Source organism: Astyanax mexicanus, chromosome 10 (assembly GCF_023375975.1).
Source record: "Astyanax mexicanus isolate ESR-SI-001 chromosome 10, AstMex3_surface, whole genome shotgun sequence".
In the NCBI taxonomy this organism is placed as follows: domain Eukaryota; kingdom Metazoa; phylum Chordata; class Actinopteri; order Characiformes; family Acestrorhamphidae; genus Astyanax; species Astyanax mexicanus.
In genome coordinates this window covers 5,664,315-5,690,685 of record NC_064417.1, presented here as the reverse complement: position 1 = coordinate 5,690,685, position 26,371 = coordinate 5,664,315, and the positions used below count along the sequence as shown (strand labels likewise).

Genomic DNA, 26,371 nt, shown 5'->3' with positions numbered 1-26,371 from the left:
ATAAGATTTTTTTGTGGACAATATATTGTCCCTGATTTTTTTGCAATAAACAATATTATTGTCATTTCAAGACCATTAAATGTCACTGATAAAATGATAATAGCAAAACAAAGCAATTACACTCTTTTAAAGAAAACACATTTTTAATTAATCATAGCCTGGGAAAATATATACTTTTTTCTTCACCTACTGCAGTCCACACTATATGTATGCAGTTAAAGTTTTTGAAGCATTGGTCTGGTGTTGCATGACTGGCTAAAATACTGTTCATATTATCATGTTATTATCATATATGAATATATATGAATTATATGACATATATATGACATATGAATTCCTTAATAACGTTTTTTATTTTTTTAAATCTTTTTATGATATCTACTTCAGATAAACAATATATTTGGGTGTATTCTTTAACATTTTAAAAAAATAAATATAATGCACAAATGATTATGGCACCAATGACAACATTTTTAATAAAAATTAAAATAACATCAGTTTCAGGAGATTTGTTTTTTTATTAAAAATACGTTATTTATAGATTATTTTATCGTATAATTTTTGCGGTTTGCATTTTTTAAGCAGTTTGTTTGAAGCTCTACCCAATGAGCACCGCGGTGTAGATAAGGACCGTTGGAGGCCGGTGGTGCGATTGCGTAATGGGAAATGTAGTTTTTATTCGCCCGCTTGCTGCTTACGCAACAGCCATTTGGCAGAGTCAAAAAACTACAATCGGGCTTCAGTGGGGTGTTACTTCCGTAAATAGACGCAGACGAGTTGTGTATCAGATTCATCGAGAAGCCAGAGACAGAGCGGTGGACAGGCGAGAGTTCTTTAAATATTATCCGACAAGTGGCTCCCACAGACCCCCCAGAGCTGACCTCTTTATCCAGTCCACCGGTGGTAAGTCAGGAGAGATGATGGTGCTGTTTTGTTCACTGTCTGTTGAATGAATGGAGTAATATTAGTAGTAAGTTGGGTTAGCTCGTCTGAGGCTCAGAGTGCTTCAACTCATAAACAAAACCATTCAAAGGGTCCCGAGCTGTCTGGCTAAGCTAACAGCTCACCAGCTGGGGCTAGGAGGGCTTTCCCTGTCCCCTGTGGGTCTATTTCAGGACAAACCGAGCCAGGACACACACACAGACACGCTGGACAACTTAGTTAAAAGCTACAGTAGGCAGGTTTAGTTGTCTGTGCTTTGCTAACGTTATGTAAACATGCTTACTGTAGGAGCACTATGTACTAAGGGTGTAATGGTACAGAAAACTCACGGTTCGATTCTCACCTCGGTATAAATCCTACGGTTCGGAACGTTTTTGTTTCGGGTGTTGGAAAAAAATATAAAGGCAGGGCATTTTGTAGAGCCTCACCTTTTTGAACTTATAATAACAATGGAACTTCATTATAGCCATCGTTTGTTTTTTGGGATGGAATGTTGTATTGGGGCTCAATCACTTTTATTAAATGCTTGAAACCAGGGTTTTCTCTTACTGTCATTAACGAATGAAAACAACAACATTACTTAAACTGCTTAAACTACAAACATTTTTTTTTTGTTTGTACAATTTTATTGTTTGTGTTCTTTTAAAGAAACATCAATGTTGTAAGGGAACTGTAAAAATAGTGTAGTTAGATCAAGCAAGTCTAGCAACCAAGAAACACACAAAAGTTTAGGTGTGAAAATAACTGAAATTCACACAGAACAGTCCTCTTGTGATTTGCTAAGTATTTCAGCTTTACACAGCGTTTGACTGGACTTTATACATGCATTAAAAGACCTGAATTATGAGTGTTTATCTAATCAATATCATATTTAATAATTCTGCTTCAGTGTTTTTACTGAAGCAAAAAATATATAAAGTAGACAACTCAGCACATGCATATATTTACACATTAAGCAGATAATCCCAACCCTCTAGACCTTTAGAAATTGTGTTCTTCAGTGAATTAGCAGTAATCATTTAAAACCAGTTTAAACCCAAAATTCCAAAGCTTAAATTGTTTTTCACTATGATGGGAACACACTTATATGCATTTTCCAGTACTGTTTAGAACTCATGAAAACATTAAAAATAATTAAAAATAATAATTCGATGATTACCTGGGATTCTTGTGCTGATATTATATTTTCATCATAAACATAGCTTTTTCTCTTTTCCCACTCCTACTGATTTGGCTCTTTTTCTCCAGGTCATAACTGGTTTGTGGAGGATGCCCAAGGAATCCAATGAATCATCCAGTGAGGCGAACAAGAAGATGGACAGTAAAGGGCCAGATGACTCCACAGAGCAGACAGAGGCATCGGAAGAGATGCTGCGTAAGAGGATTAGAACAAATACACCAAGCCCTCACCGACTGACTCCACAGTGTACGAAACATTTGGTTAAAGCTGAAACCCATACGTGATTTATTTCCTGTGTTCTGTGACTCCAGAAGAAATTCAGGGTTTTCTTTATCTTTTGTGTTAAAAATAGCAAGAACACAATATGTACACACTATATACATAATACAAAGTACAATATGTAGAGTTCCCATGAGTCCTTTAGATAATGCACTTTTGTTTCTTTACAGCTAGCCCACCCAAGTTTGTGTCTATGGAAGAGCTAATGGAGACTGCTAAAGGAGTGACTAACATGGCATTGGCTCATGAGATTGTGGTGAATGGTGGCTTTCAGGTTAAACCCACTGAGCCTGCTGAAGGAAGGTAAAAATAAATACTCAAATATTACTAAATAGAGTCCTATGGGCAGAAGAGATGCCAGATATGTTTTCCAATAAATGTTTGATCTTCTGTTTCCTTTATGGCCACAGCTTAGAGAAACGTGTTAAGGAAATCATGCACAAGGTATTCTGGGATTCTCTTGAGGCACAGCTGAATGAGGACCCCCCTGTCTTTGACCACGCCATCCAACTGGTTGGGGAAATTAAGGAGGTAAGGCTAACAGAAACTGAGGCCCCATTCACACCTGGCATTATCATTTGTCTTGGGTGATCCAGTTACAAATTATTTGAAAAGGCATAGCTGTTCACACCTGTGAGCACTTGTGATCGGGTTTCTCTAATCATTTCCACTGGAGGGAGCCAGTAATGGGAAGAGTTTTCAAAACACTCTGCGAGTTAAAATAGTTCCATTGTTGCTCTGTTTGTAGCTGTGTTGTTTGGCTTGTAAGCGCTGCATGGTTGCTAGGTTACCTGTATGTGGCGGAGTAATACATAGAGATCTTCGGTCACAGTACCTTACCGGCTGATAATGGCACTCCTCTCATCACATTGTAGGGTCGGATGGAAACTCTGGTGTAATTAAAATTATAACCACCTTTGTGGTTTGAGTGATCGTATTTCGATGCATTGTCAAGATGCATTGTATCCCTTTCACACTATTTTCACACTTTGTTCTGGCCATTAACTCAGATCACCCAGGATGCATGTTAATGCCAGGTGTGAACAGGACATGAGTGATATTAATTGGCTACTGGCTCATATGATCTCTAAAAATAATTTAACAGTAAGTTTGTTTCAACTAAATGGTCTAAACTATTATACTGAATAAAACAGTTTTTGCCGGCTTTTGTTATATCCAAAATATATTTAGTGTAGAACAAGGATGATAATCCAATAATTTGATTGATTTTCCTGGTGATTACCACTGAGGTTGAGTTGAATTGGTGTGTTTGAGTAGAGCAGGCACCATATTCTGACTTTAGACTTTTAGGAGCAGAATTAGGCACTTGTAGACAAAGAGTTTTTAGTATAGAGGAAATAAAGGACAGCTTAGAATTAGCCATTTAGGTGATGTTTTATTAAAACATTTAACGTGGGCATGATCTATGTTAGCCCCTATTAACCTACAGCCTAGTTACATAACCTCAACTTAAAATGTATTTTAAGTTCCTAGTAAAAAAGTTATACACACAAATGAGCTCATCCTCCCATAAGCTTTCAACTTGTATGCATCTTTCCGGGTCACCTATCCCTTTAATGCTTACTGATGTGTGTCTTGGTTCTCCCTCCCACCTCTTTAGACCCTGCTGATGTTCCTGAGGCCGGGGCAAACTCGGTTGAAGGGGCAGATTGAGGAAGCACTGGACCTGTCCCTCATCCAGCAGCAGGCTGAGAACGGAGCGCTGGACATCAGCAAGGTGGCTCAGTTCATCATCAGCATGATGGGAGCTTTCTGCGCACCTTGCAGAGACGAAGACGTCCGAAAGCTTCGGGACATCACTGACATTGTGCCCCTTTTTAAGTAAGCCACTGCAAGCCAAGCATTCTTCTCAGTATGGTTTAAGTGGATGTATAGTTGTCGTTATGTTTGTGTGATAACATATTGGTGTTTTTGCTTCATAATTAATATTTTTTGTTCATGTTACAGGGCTATTTTCGCAGTTCTGGACAAGATGAAAATTGACATGGCCAACTTCGCCATCACTAGTCTCCGTCCTCACCTCCTGCAGCAGTCAGTGGAGTATGAGAGGCAGAAGTTTCAAGATTTTCTGGACAAACAGCCCAGTGAGAAACTTTTCAGTGTTCTTCCACATATAAAATACATTATTAACATGCATTTCAATAAAATGCATATTTTGTTCTGTACGTGTAGCAAATGAAATTAATGAAATTGGTTATTTTATTTATTAGTTTAGGATTACTGTACACTTAATGCATTCTCCTCAATAACCACATTGAGCTAACTGTTCTATTTAAAGCTGGAAAGTGGTTTTATGTATTTTTCTGTTCAGTCTGTATATTTGTATGTTTTATAAGTTGGATTTTTTTTGTGTCCTGGTGGAGGATAAGTTAAAAACAAATGTTCTGTTATGAATAATAAAGTGTCTATTCTGTTCAGTAGAAGGATAGAAAGCAATATTTAGAAAATATATGAGTCACTTAATTTAACCATTTAGCCCCCTTAATCAGTGATTAAGCCTCTCCTAAGTACTACACAGCATTTTGAATGGAGATTTTAATAAAGAAACACAGTCTACGACTAGGATTAATCCCTGTCTAAGAAACTGACCCTTAATTTGCAAATACATCCTTTATTTCTCTTAATGCATACTTGAATTCCTCTCTCTCAAGTGGCATTAATTATTTGTTAGTTTCATAACAGATATGAAGTACTTTATAGTATTTACTGCATTTTGTTTTAATACATATGGTTATTTGGAAGGGCTCAATCAATTTAATTCAATAAATAAAAGCAATCCTGTGATCAGTGTTTCACTAGTATATACTAGTATGTAGTATGTAAGATTTAATTTATTATTTTTTTTTATTTTTTTTTTATTTTGCAGATGCTTTAGACTTCACTCTGAAATGGCTCCAGGAAACTGCAGACTCGCTCAAAGAAAGTCAGGGAGGAGCAGCAAGTGATTCTAGTTCTTCCTCTCAGCTGGCGCTCAGCGTGCATAATCAGGCCTATTTACGGCTGCTCAACTGGGACCGTAGCACAGACTCCTTCCCTGAGGTGGGTTTGAGGTGTCTATAACCATGTCCTGACCTTTTCTACCAAACTATGGCTATTTGGTACTGGGAGTACATTTATTAATATAAATTGTGGGAGGGCTGGGAGGGTAATCAGATACATTTGTTTAATCAAATTACTGTTTTAATGCAATTTTGGAAATTGGATAATCGAGGTATAGAAGCTGCCAGAGGGAATCTCAGTAGATGGTCATTTGCTTCTGTCAGAAACCCATAAAGATCTCTTTTATGTGGCAGTGATTTTTTTCATATTGTACATGTTTCCCTAACTGAAATACAAGGAGGTTATGTTTGCACCGGGTTTAATATAAAACCTTTTACTATTGTTTAAAAAAAAAATGAAACTAAATTAAAAATGTATTAAATGTAAATTAAACAAAGTGTGCATCACTTTAAATGGTCCTGTTTTTGTTTACATATACAAAAACTGAAATTGTGTAAGAACAAAAAATTGTAATTGTACCGTACCAAATATCATCCAGTCCTAAATTGTGGTAATACATAATTGCTCTTACATAATTCTTTGTCAATTGTGTGGGTTTAAATATCATGTTAATTAGAATGTTAAATTATAGTAACACAAATTATGTGCTTGCTTTTTTGGGGCTAAATAAAATAATTTAAAAAAAGTATAATTATATTTTAAAATATATATATTTTTAAACTTTAAAGTAAGGAAATTACAACTGAAGAGTGATTTAATAATTATTAAAAAGACTGTGTTTGATTGTTTCCAGACAGTTGCAAAAAAATCAAATGTGAGGGTTTCGATTTACACATCAAATCTTTTGTTCTAATTTCATATTAATAATAATAATAATAATAATAATGTATTCCTTTTTGCTAATCTGAGAATACATTTGTTTCATTATACCCCCCTTCTCTCTCTGCTGTAGACTGCTCTGATGGACAGGGGCAGGTTTCTGGAGATGCAGCTGGAGCTTGAGCGCCTGGTGCTGGTGGCGGCTGTGCTTCTCATTGTGTATAACAGTGCGGGAGAGGCCATCTCTGGCCTGCCAGGCCTCATGGACAGGCTTAAGAATACCATGAAAATCCTGCTTGCAGACATGCACACACCGTAAGTATAAACGTCTGATTATGGCCCAGATTTCAGCACAAAGTGTCCCAGAATCCTCAGGGTTTCCTCGCTCTCTGATTTACAGGTCATTCAAACTGGATGAAGCATTCTCTTCAATTGGAGAGAAGCTGTGTTTGGAGCTAGGAGAATGCCTGTCTCAGCATGGATTCTCACCCTTCCACACGGACAGACAGAGTGCCCTCAAAGGCCAAGTAGCAGCTGTCCAGTCTGCAGACAACCCCATCCGTAAACTCATCGGTAATTAAGCTTTATTGAGTTAGCATATGTATATTGACACATGCTACTGTTCCAGGTTGAAATAGAGTAACTGTTTTCATACAAGTCAATAGTACCAGTCAAAACTTTGGACAAACCTCTTCTTTAACATTGTAAATGTATTATTGAGGACTGCATTATAGCTATACAGGAACACATTCAGTATTTTTCTGTAAGCAAAAAGTGTTAAAGAAACCAGAATATGTTTTATATTTTAGGTTCTTCTATATAGCCACATTTATCTTTGAGGACAGATCTGATCTGGCATTTTAATCTCAGTAGTTTCTGCTTTTCCGTCACGCTGTGAAGCTCCAGCTCATCACAAATCGCCATCTCAATTGTGTTTAGGTCAGGGGATTTGGAGCACAAACACATTTTGGTTTACTACATAATTTCATATGTGTTCCTTGATGTTTTTCATGTATTTAAAGCTAATCTACAATTTGAAAATTATTTAAAATAAGAAAAAATTAAACACATTTTGACAAAATTTTGACTGGTGCTATATGTAAATGTGTTTTATATACAAAATAATTATTTTTATGTTTTTCAAATAACTTATAGGAAGCTGGAAAAGAAAGTTAAAACAGAGCTGTAGAATGCTAAACATGCTGGCCAGTGTTTTAGTCTCACTCCCAAGATTTACATACTGCTATCCCATGCCTTTTGACATGTCAGCGTATAAGTAAAGAAAAAAACCCAACTCTCATTAATTGCAAAACTAGTTTAAACAGTAAAATTGGTCATTTTTTTAACTGTGTAGATTGTAAGCATGTGTTCTTATCTATTATGAATCCTAAATGTTTTGTACTTGTGGTTTCCTCTCGGATTTATTCACTAACCCTTTCCCTCTCCCACAGATTCTCGGATTCAGGCCTATCTCCTGTGCTTCCTGGAGTCAAGCCAACATAAGACCCCCCCAACAATTCCTGGAGGTCTGGCACCTGTCAGTAAAGAGCTGGAGGAGCTTGGCGTCAAACTGAGCCGCTTGGTTAACTTCAACAAGCTTGTCTTTTCTCCGTTCTACCAGAAGATCCTACAGGACATAATTCAGCCCAGAGAAAGCGCAGACACCTAAGCTGTTTGCCTGAACTGATGGTTAGAGTGAACCATGCAGTCTACGTAGGGTCATAGGAACAACTGTGTTAGTGGAATTGCTGATTATCTCTCCCCAAAGCTCACCTGCTGTCAACGCTGTCTAGGAATTTATGTCACAGAAACATTTCTGACCTCTTGTCACTGCATTTAATATCAGGGATCTTTAGAAATGCATCCAGACATGGTGTTTGGCTCAGATGAGGTTTGATGATGAAGTGTTCCTGGAAAATAAACTAACCCCCCAACCCCTTTTTTTTTTTTTTTTTTTTCTTTTTTTGGAAAATGTTTTTTGAAAATTATTTTTATTGTTAATTTAATTTTGTTTTAAAATGTCACCATAATGGGCCCCTTTGAAAGCAGTTGAAAGAGTTGGGGGGATCCTTTATTTGTTTAAATGGCATTAGGATTTAAAAATAAATTGGTTTCCATCATGAAATGGGAGTCACTGATTGATACAGTATCTGTCGCTTAAGAAGCTGTTGTTACTTTGGTGGCTTTTCAAAATTCCTGCATTCTTTATTTTGTAAAGAATTAAGAACATAAACATGTTAGAAACCTTAAGGTAAAGTACTGTAGTTGTCCTGAACAAGACCAATGATTGATTGTTTGAGTTATTAATTGATTGATGCCCCTTTTATTAAAACAACTACTTGAATTTTAATCAAATACATTTAATTTCACTTTTAAAATCACATATTCGAGTTTACTGACTCCACATCTTAGATTTGAGCATTACTGAGGCTGGTGTTTATGGTATAATAGTGTTAAATAAGCCTGGGTTAGGAGGTGAGGTAAATGTGTGGGGGGAAATGACTGGTGCCTTACTGTGTCTGGAGTGCCAGCCTCGGTTAAACGCATACTGTCCTTTTCTCAGTTTAGATGCAGCTGTTTTTAATTGTCCCATTGTTGCCAGAACACCTAGCATAATCTTTTTAAACAACTTCTTTCCTATATACAATGCTTTTATTGATGCTAAGCATGTTTTGCAAAAAAGGTCGTTTTCACAGTACTAGAAAATCTGTTTGTCACTGTCACGCTCTGTTACAATGCAGTATTGAGAGTATGAGAGAGAGAGAGAGAGAGAGAGAGAGAGAGATTATATCACTAACTGAAAGAATGAAAGGCATTCTGCCCCTGTCCATATTTACATCCTTCAAAGTATTTATGAGGGGGCTACGCTATGATAGATGGTGACCTGGCATTTTTAACTGTATTTTAATATATTCCAGTAGCATACTCAGCGCTTTTATGCATCCAGATATTGTGTCCAACTTGTGTGTGTAGATGGGAAACATTTACAGCATTAAGCTTCTATACGCAACTCTACACTGTATAGATGATGTTGCTCCTCATCATTGTGTACAGTAAAGGTTGTTTTGTTATGTGTCAATTTACAGCTTTAACCTGACAGATTTCCTGAATAAACAGGACTGCAACCACCCCTGTGTGTATGTGTGATGTGTCCAGTCCAAATTACAGTGCTGCTTATGTTCTTCTGTGATTAGTAGGCTAAATAATGAGAGGATGGGTTCAAAAATAAAGTACATACTCTCAATAATATTTATTTGACAATATATCAGCCAGCAAAACATAATATATTATTAATATATTATATATTCTATAATATATAATATTATTATAAAAGTATTATATTTATATAGTTTTTATTATTATAGTTTCTATTATTATAGTAGATACTGATGTTCTATGGATTTACTGACTGGAATTGACACCAATTGATAAGTGTTATCACGTTAAACCACTTTTCAGTGTTCTTACTGTAGTCAAAAACAAAAATATTTATTGACATTTTCTGGCAAACCTTTGTCTAGATACTACTAAATATACATTAATGTAAAGATACATACCATAAAGAACATAATTCAAGTTTAATGATGACTCAAAATGTGTTTTGAACATCCAGATTTCCTGACTTCAAGGACTGCTATGGAAATCTAGACCTTCACATCTATCACACTGTGACTTCATCATTTATTAATGATTTCAGTAATTTATTTATTAGATGTATCATACAGAGCAGCAGCTGTTGAGTCATGCATTTGTATAGAGCTTACTATTGGGCTGCATTCAATCCTGCACAGTGAAACTGTAAACTCCAGACTGGCTGGACTATAACTGGAGACAAAGGGCATTCAGATGTTATTTTTTTACCTGCTGTCAAAATCTAAAGTCTGCATATTTTTTCTGAATGGTGAACACATCATAAACACAATTCTGGTGGTACAAGATAAAGGATTGGGGTCTTCTGGGGATCTTTTAACTTTGAATGATGTACTAAAAAGCGCAAATCCATCGCCTTTTGGAGTAATTTCGTTTGGCCGGTCACTCCTGAGAAGGTTCACCAGTGTTCCATTTTTTCACCATTTATGAATAATAGCACTCACTGTAGTCAGCTGGAGTCCTAACGCTTTAGAAATTACTCTGTAACATTTTTCAGACTGATAGATGCCAATAACTTTTTCTCATCTGTTTTTTATTTGATTTGATTTCTTTTTTTTTTTTTTTCAATTTAGCTTGGCCAGCTGTCCCACCCATTCAGCTGCATTTCCCCCTTTGCTGGTGATGCCACAACACATGGAGGGTGAAGACAGCCACCGCCTCTTTCTGAACTGCTGCTGATGCAGCATTGCCAAGTAACATCATAGCGCTCTTGGAGGAAAGCGCAGCAAATTGGTTCCTCCGAGCTCGGAGAAAAGCGCAGCGACTTGGTTCTGATACAACACCTCACAGATGTCTTGTGCTGATCAACATCACCCTTGGAGTGATGTAGAGAAACAGTGCCATCTACCTACCCAGAGCAAGTAAGGCCAGCTGTGCTCTTTCAGGACTCTGGCAGATGATGGCAAGCTGCACAGCCAGGATTCGAACCAGTGATCTCCCAATCATAGCAGCAGTGCTTTAGACCGCATGACCACTTGGCACCACTTCATAGATGTTTGGAAACTTCTGCAGATCAGGGCACAATGTGTTGACCAGCAGAAATAATTTTCCATGATGGCTCAAACCTATGGTAACTTATTACACCTGTGGTGCAGATATTTTTTTGGACATTCTCTTTTTGGAGCAGGCAACAGCTAGATTTCATGGCACTAGGGTGAACAATGATTAAATAAATTATGTCAAGGCTTTGTAGAGTTGATGTATAACTTTGTTTATAACTTTTGTATGCTGTTTGTATGTTTTCTCAAACTTTTATGTGTAATTGACCCCCCCACCCCATGCCCTTTATTTCAATTTCAGTGTTCTATTATAATCTGATTGTAAAATCAACAAAAAAAAGAAATCATTGTTTATACACTGAAAATGATTTTTTTCTTGAAACTGGTCAATCTTACCAACATATAAGAAATTTTAGAAGGAATGGCTGCATGTTTTTGGACTTATTGTGTATTTATGAGGTACACTTGTCCCTGTTTCACAAGGTGGCGCTGAAAACTAGGGCCTTTACTGTTGTTTTTTCTTCTCCTTTGCTCTCCGGTTCGGAAGGTGGCAATACTGCGCCACAGTCTAATGGGGGAAGTGTGGACGGAGAAGGAGGACGAGACGGTTCTGGAGCAGAGCGAGTTACAGCGGGGCAGCAGAGCAGAGCAGAGCGGCGCTGAGCGAGGCAGCGAGCGAGCTTTCCCCCCAACTCGCCCGTCTCCGCCTGGGAAAGCAATTCGGGCTATTACCGCCCCCGAAATGAAAAGCAGAGCCAGCCCTTATCGCAGAGGACACCTTTAACTACACGGCGGACCCGACAGGACCCTCATGAATGGCTTAGTCCGAGAGTTTGTCAGCACTTTGAGGAATGAGGGAGACGACGCTTCTCGCTCCCTCGTTGTCCAACGAGAGGACAAGATGGCAGCTCAGCAAGTGTTTTGAGCATGGTGTGGGTGCATATTAAATCCCTGACATGTTCAGAGAAGCCTCGCATTTCGACGACGGTTGCTGGCTGTGAAGGTACGATGACGATTTACGTTATTTAGGGAAATTCATATCTAACACGGAGCTCCTTATCTAACTTAGCTGTGTAACCGAGGAGCTAGCTAACAGGTTAGCGCTAGCCAGCGCTTAACAGTTGGCGACTTCTGTAAACAAGCTCGCTTTCTGCTGCTGATTAGACAGTTTTAAGGGCGGAAAAAGTTGGGTTTTTGCTGTATTTACCTGCTGAGGATGTATTTAACAGCTGCCTTAGATTTAACGAGTAAAGTAGTATGTTATAAACTGGTTCGTTTTGGTAATATTTGAGTCTGAACTTGTTTCCATAAGTTTGATTTAGTGCTGGTTGTTGTCACTGCCCCAAAGCTAAGCTAACTACTCAACTCCGAGCTAACGCTAGCTAACTTAACTATCACTCATAAGTTGAACGCTAAGCTGAAGCCAGCTAGCGTTAGCGAACTAGATAACAAATAATTATTAGCCAGGTATATAAAATTATATTGAGGTGATAATTAGCCACAAATCTAGATAACTAATCTAGATAAATCTAGTTAACGAATATTTAATTGTTTTTTTCTGAGTTTAATAACTATATGCTTAGCCACCTGAAGTTAGCTAGCGTTAACTAACTTTAGCTTTTAACACTCCGTTAAGTAACGTAAGTTAGCATTGTAGCGAGATAAACATGTTTAGTTAGCTAAAGCTAGTTAGCCTGCTAGTTGCCAAAGGTTGCTGTTTTACTTTTTCGTTTTTTTTTTAGTGATATGCTCACTTTTTGCTCATTTTTGTTGAACCAAAATGCATAATAGTAAAGTAAACTTAAAAGAAAACCCAAAACTTGTAAAAAGATCCTGCTTTCACGGTTTGAATTTTTTTTTTTTACTTTTTAGCATTAACTTTTATATAGCAGATAAGTTAACTAGTGTTAGCTAACCTATGTTTTAAACTTTTAACAGTGTGTCACGTTGCATCGTGTGTAAAACAAAATTTTAGCCAGCTAGCCTAGTTGCTAATGTTTTTAAAGACTAAATTAATGGTGTGTACAAAAAAAAAACTTTAGGTCCTGCTTTCATTGTTTAATACGAAAGGATTTTTTAACACTATTCTGATTTTCCATGGTATATCTAAGCTCGCTACCAAAATCAGCTTATGTAATCGAATAAAAAATGGTAACGTTATATATTTAGTTTAATTTACGCTTAGCTAACACTAACTACCTAAATTAACATGCATAAATAGTTAGCTAAACTTGTGTGTTAGAAGTTTAGTTAGCTAGTTAACTAGTTAGAAAAAGTTTGTTGTTTGTTTGTTGTAGTTACATATACATTGCAAAAACAACATATTGCAATGTCAATGTTTCCAATATAGTGCAGCCCTAACTACTGTTTTTATATCTATGTGCTAAGATAAAGTACTTACATCTTACTTTTTAGGTACTAATTTCTTTTGTATCTAATTATTTTTAGTAATATGTATTTATTCACATTTACTAAAGGAGTTCCAAAAGGATTAGAGCAGGGTCTAAAAACATTAGCTCCTTTGTTATTTGCTAGGTCCTCGTTTTGTACTTCTGCTTCAAATGGTTTGTTAAAAAGGTTCTTGGCATTATTTTTCACACAGGTCATAGTGCTTTCTTACTTAATGTAAATAAATAAGGATCTCCAGGAAAAGCAATCAATAGACTAACTAGGTTAGAGCTAAGCCATATATCGCATATTGTATATACATTTAATATAAGTAATTTACCTGCCATGTTTTACAAACAGTAGTGACAGTTTAAACCTCGGTGCATATTGATCTTATTATTGAGTTTAACATGTGTGCTGCATTGGATCTAAAGAAACAAATGCTTAAACTCTGTTTGTAATGAAACAGTTGGTCAGTGTCCACAGTGTGGGCAGCAAATCATATTGTGATGTAATTTATCATCCTAACTATGCAAAAAAAATATTATTGCCCACCCCTAGTCTGGGACTTTTTGTTCCCTGCTGATTAGATTTGCCAGATTTGCCATTTTGTGTAATGGTAGCTCTTGTGGTTATATAAACACATTGGCCTCTTAGGGTAACTCTGCTCCTTTTCCCTTATTTTTGAATATGATAGACTTGAAAACATAAACTTTTCCCTCTTTCATGTTCTGTTTATTTAGTTAACTAACATTGCAGAAGAGTGGTTTGCATGCAATACTGCTTCTTTGTATTTTGGTCACTAAACTAAAAAGTGAAGTTATGACTGTTTTTAAAGGTTGAAAAAAAGAGAATGAAGTTTACAGAGAATGTTAACAGAGGCAGCAACAAGTCTTTTATTTGCTCACACTTTCTGCCAAGAGGCCAGATCCTCTCTCATTAAGCTGCTTTTGTTTTGGGGCAAATGCTACTCCCTGTAATTTCCTGTTGTTTGAGTGAAACAGTTGCTGTGTCAACAGGTGTGTTTCACAGTGCTGCCCCCCTCCTTTAACCCCATTGGTTACTGACGTAGGGGAATAGGTCAGTTGCCACCTGTCTCTGGCAGAAGGGAGCAGTTGAAACTACAAGATAGTGAGGTGTAACTCAAAACCTTGGCTGGCGTGTCCTAATGGATTTAGCAGTGTCCTTCTGGTTAGGGGCTAAGAGGAAAAGACCTGCTTACATGCAGTTCAAGTATAGTAGAATTAAAAGGTTCTACATTTTCTGTCTATTGTTATGACTTAGAATCTTGATTGTTGAATCTTTGAGCTTTTAAATATTAGATATCTTGAAATGGGTGTGATATGTGTTCATTGGCTTTTATCTGAGGGTACTTACATTTTTAATGTAGTTTTAAAGGATTTTCTGCTTTTTTGGAGCTTTTGATCATTTAAAACAAATTAATTATGAAATCTATACACTAGATTTAGTCTTACACCACATGATTCTTTCATGTCTATGCTGCAGGCATTTTGAAGCCAGCAAGACAGAGATCTTTTGGACTTTTCTCAGCCAACTAGACACAGATTGTTATTAGTCCACTCACTATGTAGCTATCCTATTTGTTTCATGCCTTTAAAGTTCCCATGCATGCCTCTGAATTTCATAATCCTAGTTTGCATTCCTAGCTCGGTCTCTGTGGATTCGTATGCATAAAATACAGGTGTGTGTGTATGTGCAGCTTTTCTGCCACACCTGTTCTCTTGTTCTTCTGTTCTCCTGTCCAAACTTGTGCAATATGTTGTGCCAGCATAAGCAGCTCCTGTGTAACTAGCGTGACTAATCTCCACCAGCTAATGGCAAAGCCCTGTCAGTTAATGGCACTAGTTTCTCAAACACATTCAATATGCAGAGGTGTATTTTGGTGTCTTGATGCATATTAGCCTAATTGATATTCCATTAGTATATTATACACAGGTGTAATTAGCATTACAAAGCCAGTAGGCCTATTTCTGAGCCCTTTTAAACATGTCCTGAAATACAGTTCTTTTTTTCTCTAGAAAAAGGCCTGAAAAGACGGGGAAGAAGATTGTTTTACCCTTAGAAATTTGCAGTTACTAATGATTTGTATTGATATGTATGATATGTATTGTAATTACTATATCTATTATATGGTTACAGTGAACTCCTGTTTAAAGAAAACATGCAACATTTTGACAGTACTACATTATATTAAAACCATATCAGCACTACAGAAACCAATAGTTGATCACATGTGGCCTGAACATTACATAGACAAAGGCCACCAGCCTTTTGGTTAAACCAAACATTTTAATGAGAAGTTGACATTGTAACCTAACCCAAGTGCATATTGTTACTATTCTTGCTCTGTGCAGCTCATGTCTTTAAGCTTAGAAACAGCCAGTTTGCTTACAATAGTAAGCTAAGTGAACTGATATCAAGCATTATATATAATGCTAAACACAATATTTCTTAGAATATCTGAGAGTAGAGCCTAAACCTAAACCTGGTCTTGGCGTGTATCACCCCAGTCTGCTAGCATTCAATGTACGCCACACTCATGATTATTCTTATTCTGCTTCTGTAAAGGAACAATATGAACAACACATATAGATACATATGAAACATTATCATCATATGAAGTACGTTTACAAGTACTAAAAGTACTTTGTTACTTCACATTACATTACTTTACAGTTCACATAATGTTTTCCCCCAAAAACTAGTACCAAGACCATGACATTGCTTCTTTTTTTTAAAGATATTAAGATTGTGTTGTAATAAAAGTGATTTAATTAAATATTAATATATCCAGGAAACTACTCTTGTTCAGATTAGGGCTGCATGGCTTTGCCATATTTTGTTTTGTGCTAAATGTTGTGATATACAAAATTTGGGCAGATATATTCTGACAATGGTAGATTCGATGTGGAAAATGAGAACATTGCAGATTTTTCTTTTGTGTCAAGCAGCATAAAGTTTCGATGTGACATTACACAAGACATTTTATATCCTGTGATACGACTATTTCACATGTTCGCGTTGCCATAACATTGCTGAAACAATTTATTGAGACATACTGCAGATATTGCTTACTTTTATACAAGCTTTGTAAAACTGTCTTGGTATCAATAACCAGTTCCCCATTTTTCGGTTTTGTGGTAGAATCCCTGTTTTGGTTAATTACTTTTATTGAGAACTGTCTTTTGCATTGTTTTTGTGGTCAGTAACTATACTGACTCTGCTTGCTAAGGGTTAAATGTGAGAGGCTTCCATGTAGGAGTCAAATTATGCTTAGGCTAATCATATTTCCTCCATTTGTTTTGCAGGTATGGCCTCACAGGTTTTGGTCTGCCCACCGCATGTGTATCAACCCCAGACAAGTGCCTTTAGCAGTGTGAGGAAAGCGGAGGCCAGCAGCTGTGTGTACCATGAGAAGACCCCTCGCACCTACGTGGTTGGCGTGAACCTAGGCATTGCACACCCAACCAATATTGTCCCGACGTTAAAGACAGAAGTGTGGCAGGGCGTGAGACCCCGTGGTGCTCTTGACCCGTTACAGACTGTGTGTTCTTCGTCAGCTCCTGTGAGGCGTCACTCGCCGCACAGGTGTGTGGAGCCGGGGGGAGTTGAGGGGCGTGGCTTCAGCGCGGTCACAGCAGGTGAGGAGGACAGAGGAGACGGTGGTCAGAGAGTCCAGAAGGAATCTTCTGGAGGAGCGGGTGGAGGTGAAGTTGAGGAGGGAGAGGAGGAGGAAGGGGAAGGGCGGGACGAGGAGGAGAAGAGAGGGAGGAGCGGAGGTTTAAATTCTGTAGACGGAACCCTGCGATGTGGGTTTAAACGCAAAGGTGAGGAGCTAGACAGTAAGAGTAAGAGCACCATGCAGATAGTAGAGGAACATTCTGCACTACCTGCCATGTTGCAAAGCAATGTGGGAAGTACAGCCACAGGTGTGGTGCCCTCCAAACCCAGTGGGACAGGAGTGGGCGGGGCTGGTGCAGCAGGGGACGGGGACTACCAGCTGGTTCAGCATGAAGTCCTGTATTCCATTAAGCACACCTATGAGGTGTTAGAGTTCCTGGGCCGAGGAACCTTTGGGCAGGTGGTCAAATGCTGGAAGAGGGGCACCAACGAGATTGTTGCAGTGAAGATCTTGAAGAACCACCCTTCGTATGCACGGCAAGGCCAGATTGAGGTGGGAATTCTATCCCGCCTGAGCGGCGAGAACGCGGAGGAACACAACCTGGTGCGGGCCTTCGAGTGCTTCCAGCACCGCAACCACACCTGCCTGGTGTTTGAGATGCTGGAGCAGAATCTGTATGACTTTCTGAAGCAGAACAAGTTCAGCCCACTGCCGCTGAAGATCATCCGGCCTGTGCTGCAGCAGGTGGCCACAGCACTGAAGAAGCTGAAGAGCCTGGGTCTGATCCATGCTGACCTCAAGCCTGAAAACATCATGCTGGTGGACCCCGTCAGGCAGCCCTACCGCGTGAAGGTCATTGACTTTGGCTCGGCCAGCCACGTCTCCAAAGCAGTATGTTCCACTTACCTGCAGTCACGGTATTACAGGTGAGTCCTTTGACCTTTGTTTTTACAGTTTGGTTCCCTTTATTAATTTCCTGTTTTTATTATAGACTGTGCAAAACATTTAGGCACCTGTAAAATTAGAATGTGTAGTTCCTTGTCTGAGCAGTAAGTGTTTAACTCAGTATTATGCTAATATTAGGATATACATAAATAACACTCTTACTGAAAAGTATGGCTTTTATGTTATGGAGTTTATTACAACATTTTGAAATCTCTATTCATTAGTTATAGTTAGTGAATACAGCCACACACTGGCCGGGGGCATCCAGGAGAAATCTGGCAACAAGCTTTGTGCTTCAAACTGGCTCACAAGATCTCAGCTACTTTTTTCAGATTTTTTTTACTACATTTGTGTTTAACTGCATCCGTTTTACAGCAAGCTATTTTTTTGCTGTGAGAAAGTATTTAAAATAAAGTGCTGTGTTGTCTAAATCTTCTGCACAGTCTTCTCATCTGAACAGCCTTTTCACAGGAATTATTGTCATGTGATTATTGCTGTTACTTCCAGGCAACTGAAATGCATTCACAGCTTTTGGTGCATTTTGGTAGCTTAGCCCTGGAGTCAGTGCTTGATCAAATGTTATTGCTTCACTGCACCGATTTGTGTGTTCATAATCTAGGCTGTTGCAATTTGCGAGGCTCACATTTTTGAGGAAATTCAACAGAGGAAGTTTTACTTATGTCCTCTGCCAGAACAATTATGTAATGTGGACCCTCCTTTTTCTGCAAGTTTAATGTGGAGGAATGTTTTTTCTTGACCGCTGTGAAGTTACACCCAAACTAGACCAAAACCAAATTATAATGTTATTGTGCACTGACATGCCATATGTCATTGTTCAGGAACTAGAATCTTGTGCCATGACTTTTGCCATGTCCTGTAGAAGGTAAAGAATGCTGTACTGACCTGCAGGATGTGTGTGTGGAGCCTCCTGCATTGAATATCGTGTGATATTGCTGGTCACAATCATTTCTACCCAGTGCACTGTAAATACTGAGAGAAAATGCCTTCTATAATATATTTCTAGTATATACGTGACACTGTAGATTAAGAAAAGGGCTTTGAAGAAAGTTATGAAGCAGCAGCAAGATAATGGGTTGCCAAGGCTTATTGATGCTTGCGTAGAACCCATCTCACAACATACAGAACTTTTTTTTTTAAAGGAACTACTGCTAAGTTATTTGTGTCAGATACCACAGAACATCTTGTTATGGCCTTATTGAGTCAGGGGGCCCACACAATATTAGACAAATTGTTTAAATGTTACAGCAAATAAAATATAAAAGTATTGTGAACTTAAAGAAGTTAGATAATAGTTTGTATGGAATATTCATTGGTCATGATCCCAAAGCTGTGTTCACCTTAAAACAGCCGTAAAATGTAATGTAGTAGTTAAAATACTTGCCTAAGTGTAGTCATGTGTCCACTTGAAAACCACTTAAGGAGGATTCTGTAGGAATTTCTACTTTAAGTGCTTTCCTCTGCTCACACTGACACATTTGTCTTATAAAGAAAGTGTTACATGCCTGCACGGCAGGTTCCTTCAGGCTGTGTTTTGCATACACACATTTGCATTGAGACTGTTCTCACAGTGGTGTTGGACCCCCTATACCCCCACCCCAAACAGCCCACCCACCCAAGCTTGTTTGATAAGATGGTAGTCTGGGCCACTTCAACAGTTCGGTGGTATATGGGTGCATTCCTTCTGTCTCAGGGCCGGCCCCTGTGAGGCCTCGGGGAAGAACGTGGCGCGTAAAGTCACATTTCACTGCCAGAGAAAGACGCTCTGAAACAAGGCTGCACCGAGAGCACTTTCTGAGCACCTCGCCCCGTGGATATTTTTAGCTTTTTCCTCAGTGGGCTGCGTCATTGGTTTGTTTTAGCATGTTATGTCAGCCATGTTTTTAAAGGAATGTTTTTGAGGTTCTGCTCACAGGAGGCCAACTTAAAAGGCAGGGACTCTTCCTGTGCTGGATGTGGCTGTTTTTTACCCATATTTTGCTTATTTGTTGCCTTTTTTGTTCACTAAAAGATGGAAATCTTTTATGTTTTGGTGTTAAACACAAAGTTGTTCATGATCTGTGAAGGCAGAGATAACAGAAAAATAATGCAACCTTCCATAGTTGTTTGAATATAGGCTCCAAGGACATTCTGTTACACAGAAGAGTACAACCTGTCTTTGTAAGCATGTAGCCATGACGGTTTGAGGTGAGGTTATCAGCTGTTCTAGATAAAGAGGAACTAGGTGCATGTATGCTGGTGGTTTAAATGGCTGAATTGACTGGTTTTGCACTTTGGCCCATGTGTTTTTGCGAATGTGGCTGGGGCAGCTCTGTTTTTGTCTCCCACTTTCTTGCAGAGGCAGTGTGTGAACCCAGGTTGCACCTTCAACGTGAGGATGACTCATGGTGACACATTTGCAAGGTTTTGCAGCTATATTTTAATTAGCATAATGGAGAGGTATACTTAGCTTGTGTTTGAAGATTGCTAACTGTGTCTGCCACGTCCAAAAACTAGTGCTTATCTTGGCTGTTTGTGCCACGTGGACTGACATGCACACACTGTATAGCTGCACCTAATGATTATTATTAAGATGTTTGTATTCAGTTATTTAAACAATTATTTAGATTTTTTTGTTTTTTAGATAATTTAATTAGTTTAAATACTGGTACAATACATAGCTAAGGGAATCTCTGCCAAATGTATTATAAAGTATTATGCACTTGTACATGGTTAATAAATTAAACATAAATTTTAAATGTCAGCATAACAACCTACAGATATTACACCCTTACATAATCATAGCCACAGCAGTGCTGAAAAATACTTTTAACATTGGGCAATAAAGACACCGCACTTATGATGCTGTTATTCTGTTATTTTGTTATGTGCTTGTGCCCAACTGCAGACTCTCACTCATTAAAGACAATTACATAACTAATGCATCTCATTGAGGAAGCAAATAAAACCTTTTTTAATGTCTAACTAGATTCCCCTCTCATGAGTACGTTATTTAGCCCATACAGTGAGTATTCAAACTCAGCTGAGTGAGTGAACACCAGTAGCCACACAAAACAGCTGATGTTGCGGACCAGCATAATCAAAAGTACAAATAACTTGCAGGTCTAAATGTAAAATATGACACTTTATAGCATTGTAAAAGTTCATAATTTCAGGCTAAACATATGTATATTTAAATTAAACCATTAATATTGCCTAACCCCTTGTACACTTGGTCTGTAAGAAAGTACACATAAAATGATGTTAAGCGCTTGCATTTGTGCACTGCTTTATTCTTAAAGCTATTTCTTTAGTTAAAACTATGATCTATAAATAAAATATCATAATCTAAGTGTAACATGCGTATATTGTCTCATAGGCCTCGTATAATCCATTCCCACTGTTCCTTTTTCTAAATGAGTTTCCTTTTCTGCGTTCTGCAGAGAGTCACCCAGTGGGTTTGTCACACACATCTGGCTTGCCTATATTTAGGCAAAGTCTGTTCATTCACAGCCACCATGTCATGACAAGCATGCTGTACTGCGTTGCAGCAAGCACGTAACGATGCCTCCAGGAAGTGAACCTGATGATTGCCTCAGAGGTAGTATATCAAACAGCTTGGCGTTTCCACACCTTCTACTCGTTAAACTTCGTGAAAATCTTAAATTATTTAGTGATTCAGTGAGTTGGCTGAATTGTTTTATGTAAAATTAGTCTTCACTGTGAGAGTGGACAGTGTTTATGTAAAATGCAAAAATGTGTGATGTGATATTCTTACAAAATGCAAACATTTTCAATCCAAAGCAATCCCAGAGATCTTTTGGGACAGCTCATTTTACTGCATATTGAAACCATGAAACCATTTGTTGCTGAGTGTTTAAAAGCACTGTGCAACATTGTATGCAGATTCTTGCTTGATAAAAGCCGTTGTTAATTGCAGGTGTCGCATATATATTGCATATATTTGTTTGTCCACATTTGTCTTTGAAAATTATATTGTTATATTGATATAATTTTCTTTACAGAATCAAGACAATTCATATTAGTGCATAAAATTTTAACTCTTACTCAAGAGCCTCTGTATCTGTCTATTCTCAGCAACTCCCATTTACTCTCTTCCATGGAAACCAGTGTCACTGATCAAAACTAGGCCTCTCAGGGGAGCCTGCCAGAGTAAAGGGGGCATGAGATGGGAGGGGTTAATGGCATGGCACACACCCAACATCAAATGACAGGGCCTCTAAATTTCACGGCAGTGTTACTCAGTTTCAGTCTTGGTTGGCTGGTGATGGGTGCTCTCCCTTCTCGGAAACAGTACTTATTACCAAACTGGACCACAACCCTTCTCAAAACTCAATGAGCCCTGGGCTGTGTGTTTCTTTTCCCTTTTTTTTTTTTTTTTTTTTAAACCACAAATATTTATGATTGCTGTCTGTTACCGAGAGAGTTTACTATGATTTTACTATGAACTACCTGGAAAAAAAACAAGCCTGGTCTTTTCTCTGGAGACTTTCCAAACTAATTTCTTTATAGGTTTCTTTTGTACTTGTGTTTAAGTTAACGTAGTAACAGTCACTTTTACAACACTGGTAACGCTACTGTTTGCGTTGTTTACATATACCAGTTGTTTACATTGCCATGGCGATGACATGAGGTCATTCTTTCAGTTCTGACCAGGCTGCAGCTTGTAATTTTAGACCATTTAACTGCATTAATAAGTACATATGTGTTGACGGCCACATTGATGAAGTCAAAGTGAATGTTTTTAGCAGTAGTCAAGAGAGTCTCTTCCAAAAAAAAACAAAAAACAAAAAAACAAAGAGAATAGGGCCTGGGATATACTGGATATGGGATAAGAGGTAGACTGAGGCAAATTGGGACAGTGTTGTTCGTGCTACAAAAAATCTGAATCATTGGTATATGCACATGCTTATATAACCAAGAATGAGATGTAATGGACCTGGTTCCTGATCCATATAGTTTGGTCATTGAAGTAAAAAGACCCAATCACTAGGTAACATAGTCTCATATATTTTGTTTTTTATTGAAATGACCAACTGAGTAGCAATGCTGAGATAAATGTATTGTTAGTATGTCTACTTGGATATGAAAAGTATTCAATAAATATTTGTAAGTTTTATTCTTTCAGAAACTTGACAAAAAATAATTTAGGCTGAATTGTGTAATGGCAAAAAAAGATGTAAAATTGATGAAAACCTGTAGAATAAACATGTTCAGTATTTAGCCTTTACACAATAGATTTGTTTGGTTCTGAAATGGTTCATTCTGGGGCATTTCTAGTTTGCACATTTAAAATGTAATTGTTGGAAAATGTAATTTGCTGGTGTTGCAATTTCATGCTACAAACAAATGCTAAACACACAAATATCAAAAATCAGATTGAATCTTGACCTGAGAGTACTTTAACTGTGTCAGACCTGAATATGTCTTGTTCCAGCCAGTGCTCCTACGAAATAAACCAGTGTGGCTCATGCATTATTTGCTGTGTTTCTCAGGTTAACGTGTGTAGATGAGATTTCCACGTAAAGTAAGGTTACTGCTTCAGTTTCAGGTCAAAGGGTTATTAGGTGCTTTAGCTAAAACCACCAAACACCAAATACAAGAAAAACAAACCTGAGCATGTTTGTAAAATCTTACTTTCACTGTAATCTCTGGTAATTCTTAATGAAATATTTGCGTAGAATTAAAAACTGAAAATTGGAGGGTTGATCTTGCTTTACTTGCAAACTCCAGCTCAAATGTCCCAGGTTGAGATCTGCCTGCTAGAGTTAGTTTAAACCTCATTCTAGAGTCTGAGGTCATGGCTTTGGTGAAGGAATACCCATCAGTCTAATGAGGCTCTTCAGACGCATCAGATGAGCCACTTGGCCTTCATCTGTTCTCAGATGGCAAGGAAGGGAGTGAGCTGGCAAATCCGTCTCGCTGTCCTTCAGTCGGCGCTGATCTCGGATCAGTTTGCTTCGATTGACCCAATGAGAATACAGTTACACTTGTAACAAGAAGTGGACATGATTAGTATTCATACTGTATTCAAACCATCAACTGATAAGAGGATCAGTTTCAGTAGTGTATCGAAATTTAACACTGTATCAGTGATATCCCATTTATCTCTTCTAAGTGTCTTTAATTCACTTTACGTTACAGTAGTTACGTAGTAATTACTGGCTGTGCTGCTGCACTTGAACGTCTAAGCATTGTCTCTGAAGTTTTGGTGTTTGGTTGAAGTTTGAATACAGTCCAATCTGTAAAGATGTGTCACAGTAGCCACTCTAGAGTTCAATATGTATGTCCATAGGTCTTGAAAAAGTGAGTTTTTCTTAATGTTCTCTATAAACAATGGACACACTGTATTAAAGTACTTTGTATTAAAGTCAAGTCTTTTAGGCTTGTCTAAGTCCAGTCCAGCTTTGTCTTTCTCTCTACCTCAGCTGACTGCTCTGCTAGGTTGTGAAATGCACAGCTTTTCAGCCACAGGTCTAATTATATCAGACTGTCCGAAAAGCTGAAACACCAAGAAAGCTAATATTCATCGGTCTGTTGCATAACAAGCCACTCACATTTACCAGGCCAGCGAGTGACCGAGCTCAGGTCTGAATGGATCAAGTGTGCTGTTACTGCTCTCCACATAACCAGCAGTGTGTGTTCTGAGTCATGCATGCAAGCCTTAGAATTAGGCAGCCTGGGAACATCCGGCCCTAGACTTTTTCCAAAATCGGAGGACTTAGGAGTGATTTTTGGTATCAGATTTTGCTGCAGGCTCCTGGTTCTGGTGATTTGTTTGCTGTGAGATCGGGTTAGAGGCCTGTGCTGGGCGTATTTTAGATGTTAGGCTGGGAGTTTGGTGTTTTTTTTGTTGCTGTTGCAGAAGTTGTTTCCTGTTTTAAACATAGAACAGGGATTTGGGTTCTTTCCACAATCCAGCGTATTTGGATTGACAAGCTAGCAAGCTCAAATAATAGGTTTAGTCACCAGCACCTAATGTTGTTCTCTCTTTAGGATAATGATTCTTTGGATGCATTATGCAACAGCCCTGTTTTTCTTTCTTTCTTTTTTTTTCCATCTTTTTTCCCCTGTGGGTCATAAAGCACTTTTCCATGTCCCTACAGCAGCTGTTGATGCCTGATATGGAAGGGTTCAAAGTCTTTACATGCCTCACTCCACTGCAAAACGTTTGTTAGAGGTTGTCAGGAAGTTTCTTGCAGAGCCTGTTTTAAAAAAATGTAAAGCAAGGCTGAATGCTGGTGTCATAGGCACAAGAAACAACCTGCTGCCATGGAGTCAGTAATTATTCCCATGCTAGGACTCAGAACTGCATGTCCGACAGCAAACCGCAAACCTGGTGTCAATAGCGTTGGACATTGTCCCTGCCTCGCTGCATATGAACAGGGGCGGTTGTTTGTTTGCAGTATGTTTAGCTGACATTATGAAGTGCTGAATATCGCACATCATTCTGAACACAGCTGTCAAAGTCGTTTCAGTGCTGACTGACTGTAGTGGCTCGTTTCTAAAAGCTGTTTGTGTGGTTTACCACAGACATGAGCTACAAGTGGCCACATGACAAAATGTAGTACAAAAAATAGAGGTTGTCGCTGTCATTGCTTATTAAGAGTAATGGTATACTGGTGCTAAAGTACATCTCACTGTGCTGCAGATGCTGTTCTGAGATACAGATGTAACACATGGATATAATTTAAATTTGGCACTTATTTTTTTTCATATTGTGTTCAAGTTTTATCGTGAATGGACCAGTTGAAATGTACCAAACTTCCATACTGTGAAATTGCTTTGAGTGTAGGGTTTTGTGTGACACCAACAATATGCTATTATTTTTGTTCTGGAGTTTACATTTGCACAATGAAAGCCAGAGTTGTACAGTTGCAAATTTTTTCTCAGAGTAATACAGTTGCCCATGCAAAAAATGACTATTTTTACACCATTAACAAGCTCAAAGTAGCACTATGCCTCTATCGCTAACATTGTAAGCCTGTTGGGAGCATCAGCTGTAATTCATAATGCTGGGGGCAAATGAGGAAAGCCACAGTAGATTACATGTGACCTTAAAATTTACACCCAGTCAGCAGCCAGTTTTGGGGTAAACAGACTAATGCTAAGGCTAAGTTACTTCTGCTAACGATACTATCATTGCCTTTTACCTTGAAAACAGTTTGTAAAGAGGTAATAAACTGAGTAAATTTGCATCAAGCCTGAAAAGTGATGTCAAGTGCTGAATTTCATGTAAAGCGTGATTAAAGTATAAAAATGCTGCTGCTGGCATTAAAGTAGGCAATATGACATTTATGTTTCTCTTTGAATTTTAGGATGAATAATAAGCTTTTCGAGTTTTTTGTGTGGATATCATAAAGGCTTGAACACTGGCCAACTATGTGCTTTATTTCATAGATTATATTTAACTCTGTTCATCTGTATGTAGTGTGGCAAGTGTTGAAAAGGTATCCTTGTACTTTTTAAAACCTGGCAGAACCAGTG

General features: G+C 38.2%; 2 protein-coding genes and 1 long non-coding RNA gene across 7 annotated transcripts in view; 2 read left to right on the top strand and 1 right to left on the bottom strand.

Annotated features, from left to right (window-relative positions):
- LOC125804712 (uncharacterized) overlaps positions 1-26,371 on the bottom strand; it is a 162,574-nt gene that overhangs the window by 59,173 nt on the left and 77,030 nt on the right. The window lies entirely within an intron of this gene.
- On the top strand, positions 753-9,369 carry tcp11l1 (t-complex 11, testis-specific-like 1). Of its 2 annotated transcripts, none has more exons than XM_007228322.4 (10): positions 753-903; positions 2,191-2,317; positions 2,572-2,704; positions 2,812-2,932; positions 4,023-4,243; positions 4,370-4,506; positions 5,289-5,461; positions 6,375-6,556; positions 6,642-6,814; positions 7,693-9,369. In XM_007228322.4, exons 2-10 carry the CDS (start codon positions 2,212-2,214, stop codon positions 7,908-7,910), a joined length of 1,464 nt encoding a protein of 487 aa, XP_007228384.3. In that variant the 5' UTR covers positions 753-903; positions 2,191-2,211; the 3' UTR covers positions 7,911-9,369. The 2 variants fall into 2 exon arrangements, with proteins under 2 accessions (XP_007228384.3, XP_007228383.3); XM_007228321.4 differs by having other exon boundaries at positions 2,191-2,368.
- hipk3a (homeodomain interacting protein kinase 3a) overlaps positions 11,500-26,371 on the top strand; it is a 42,726-nt gene continuing 27,854 nt past the window's right edge. For 2 of the 4 annotated variants that reach the window (XM_007228324.4, XM_007228323.4), the window contains exons 1-2: positions 11,500-11,893; positions 16,608-17,847. In XM_007228324.4, the coding sequence (XP_007228386.3) occupies positions 11,818-11,893; positions 16,608-17,847 (1,316 nt within the window). In that variant the 5' untranslated portion in view covers positions 11,500-11,817. The remainder of the gene's footprint in view (positions 11,894-16,607; positions 17,848-26,371) is intronic. The other 2 variants (XM_015601588.3, XM_007228325.4) reach the window with 1 other exon arrangement.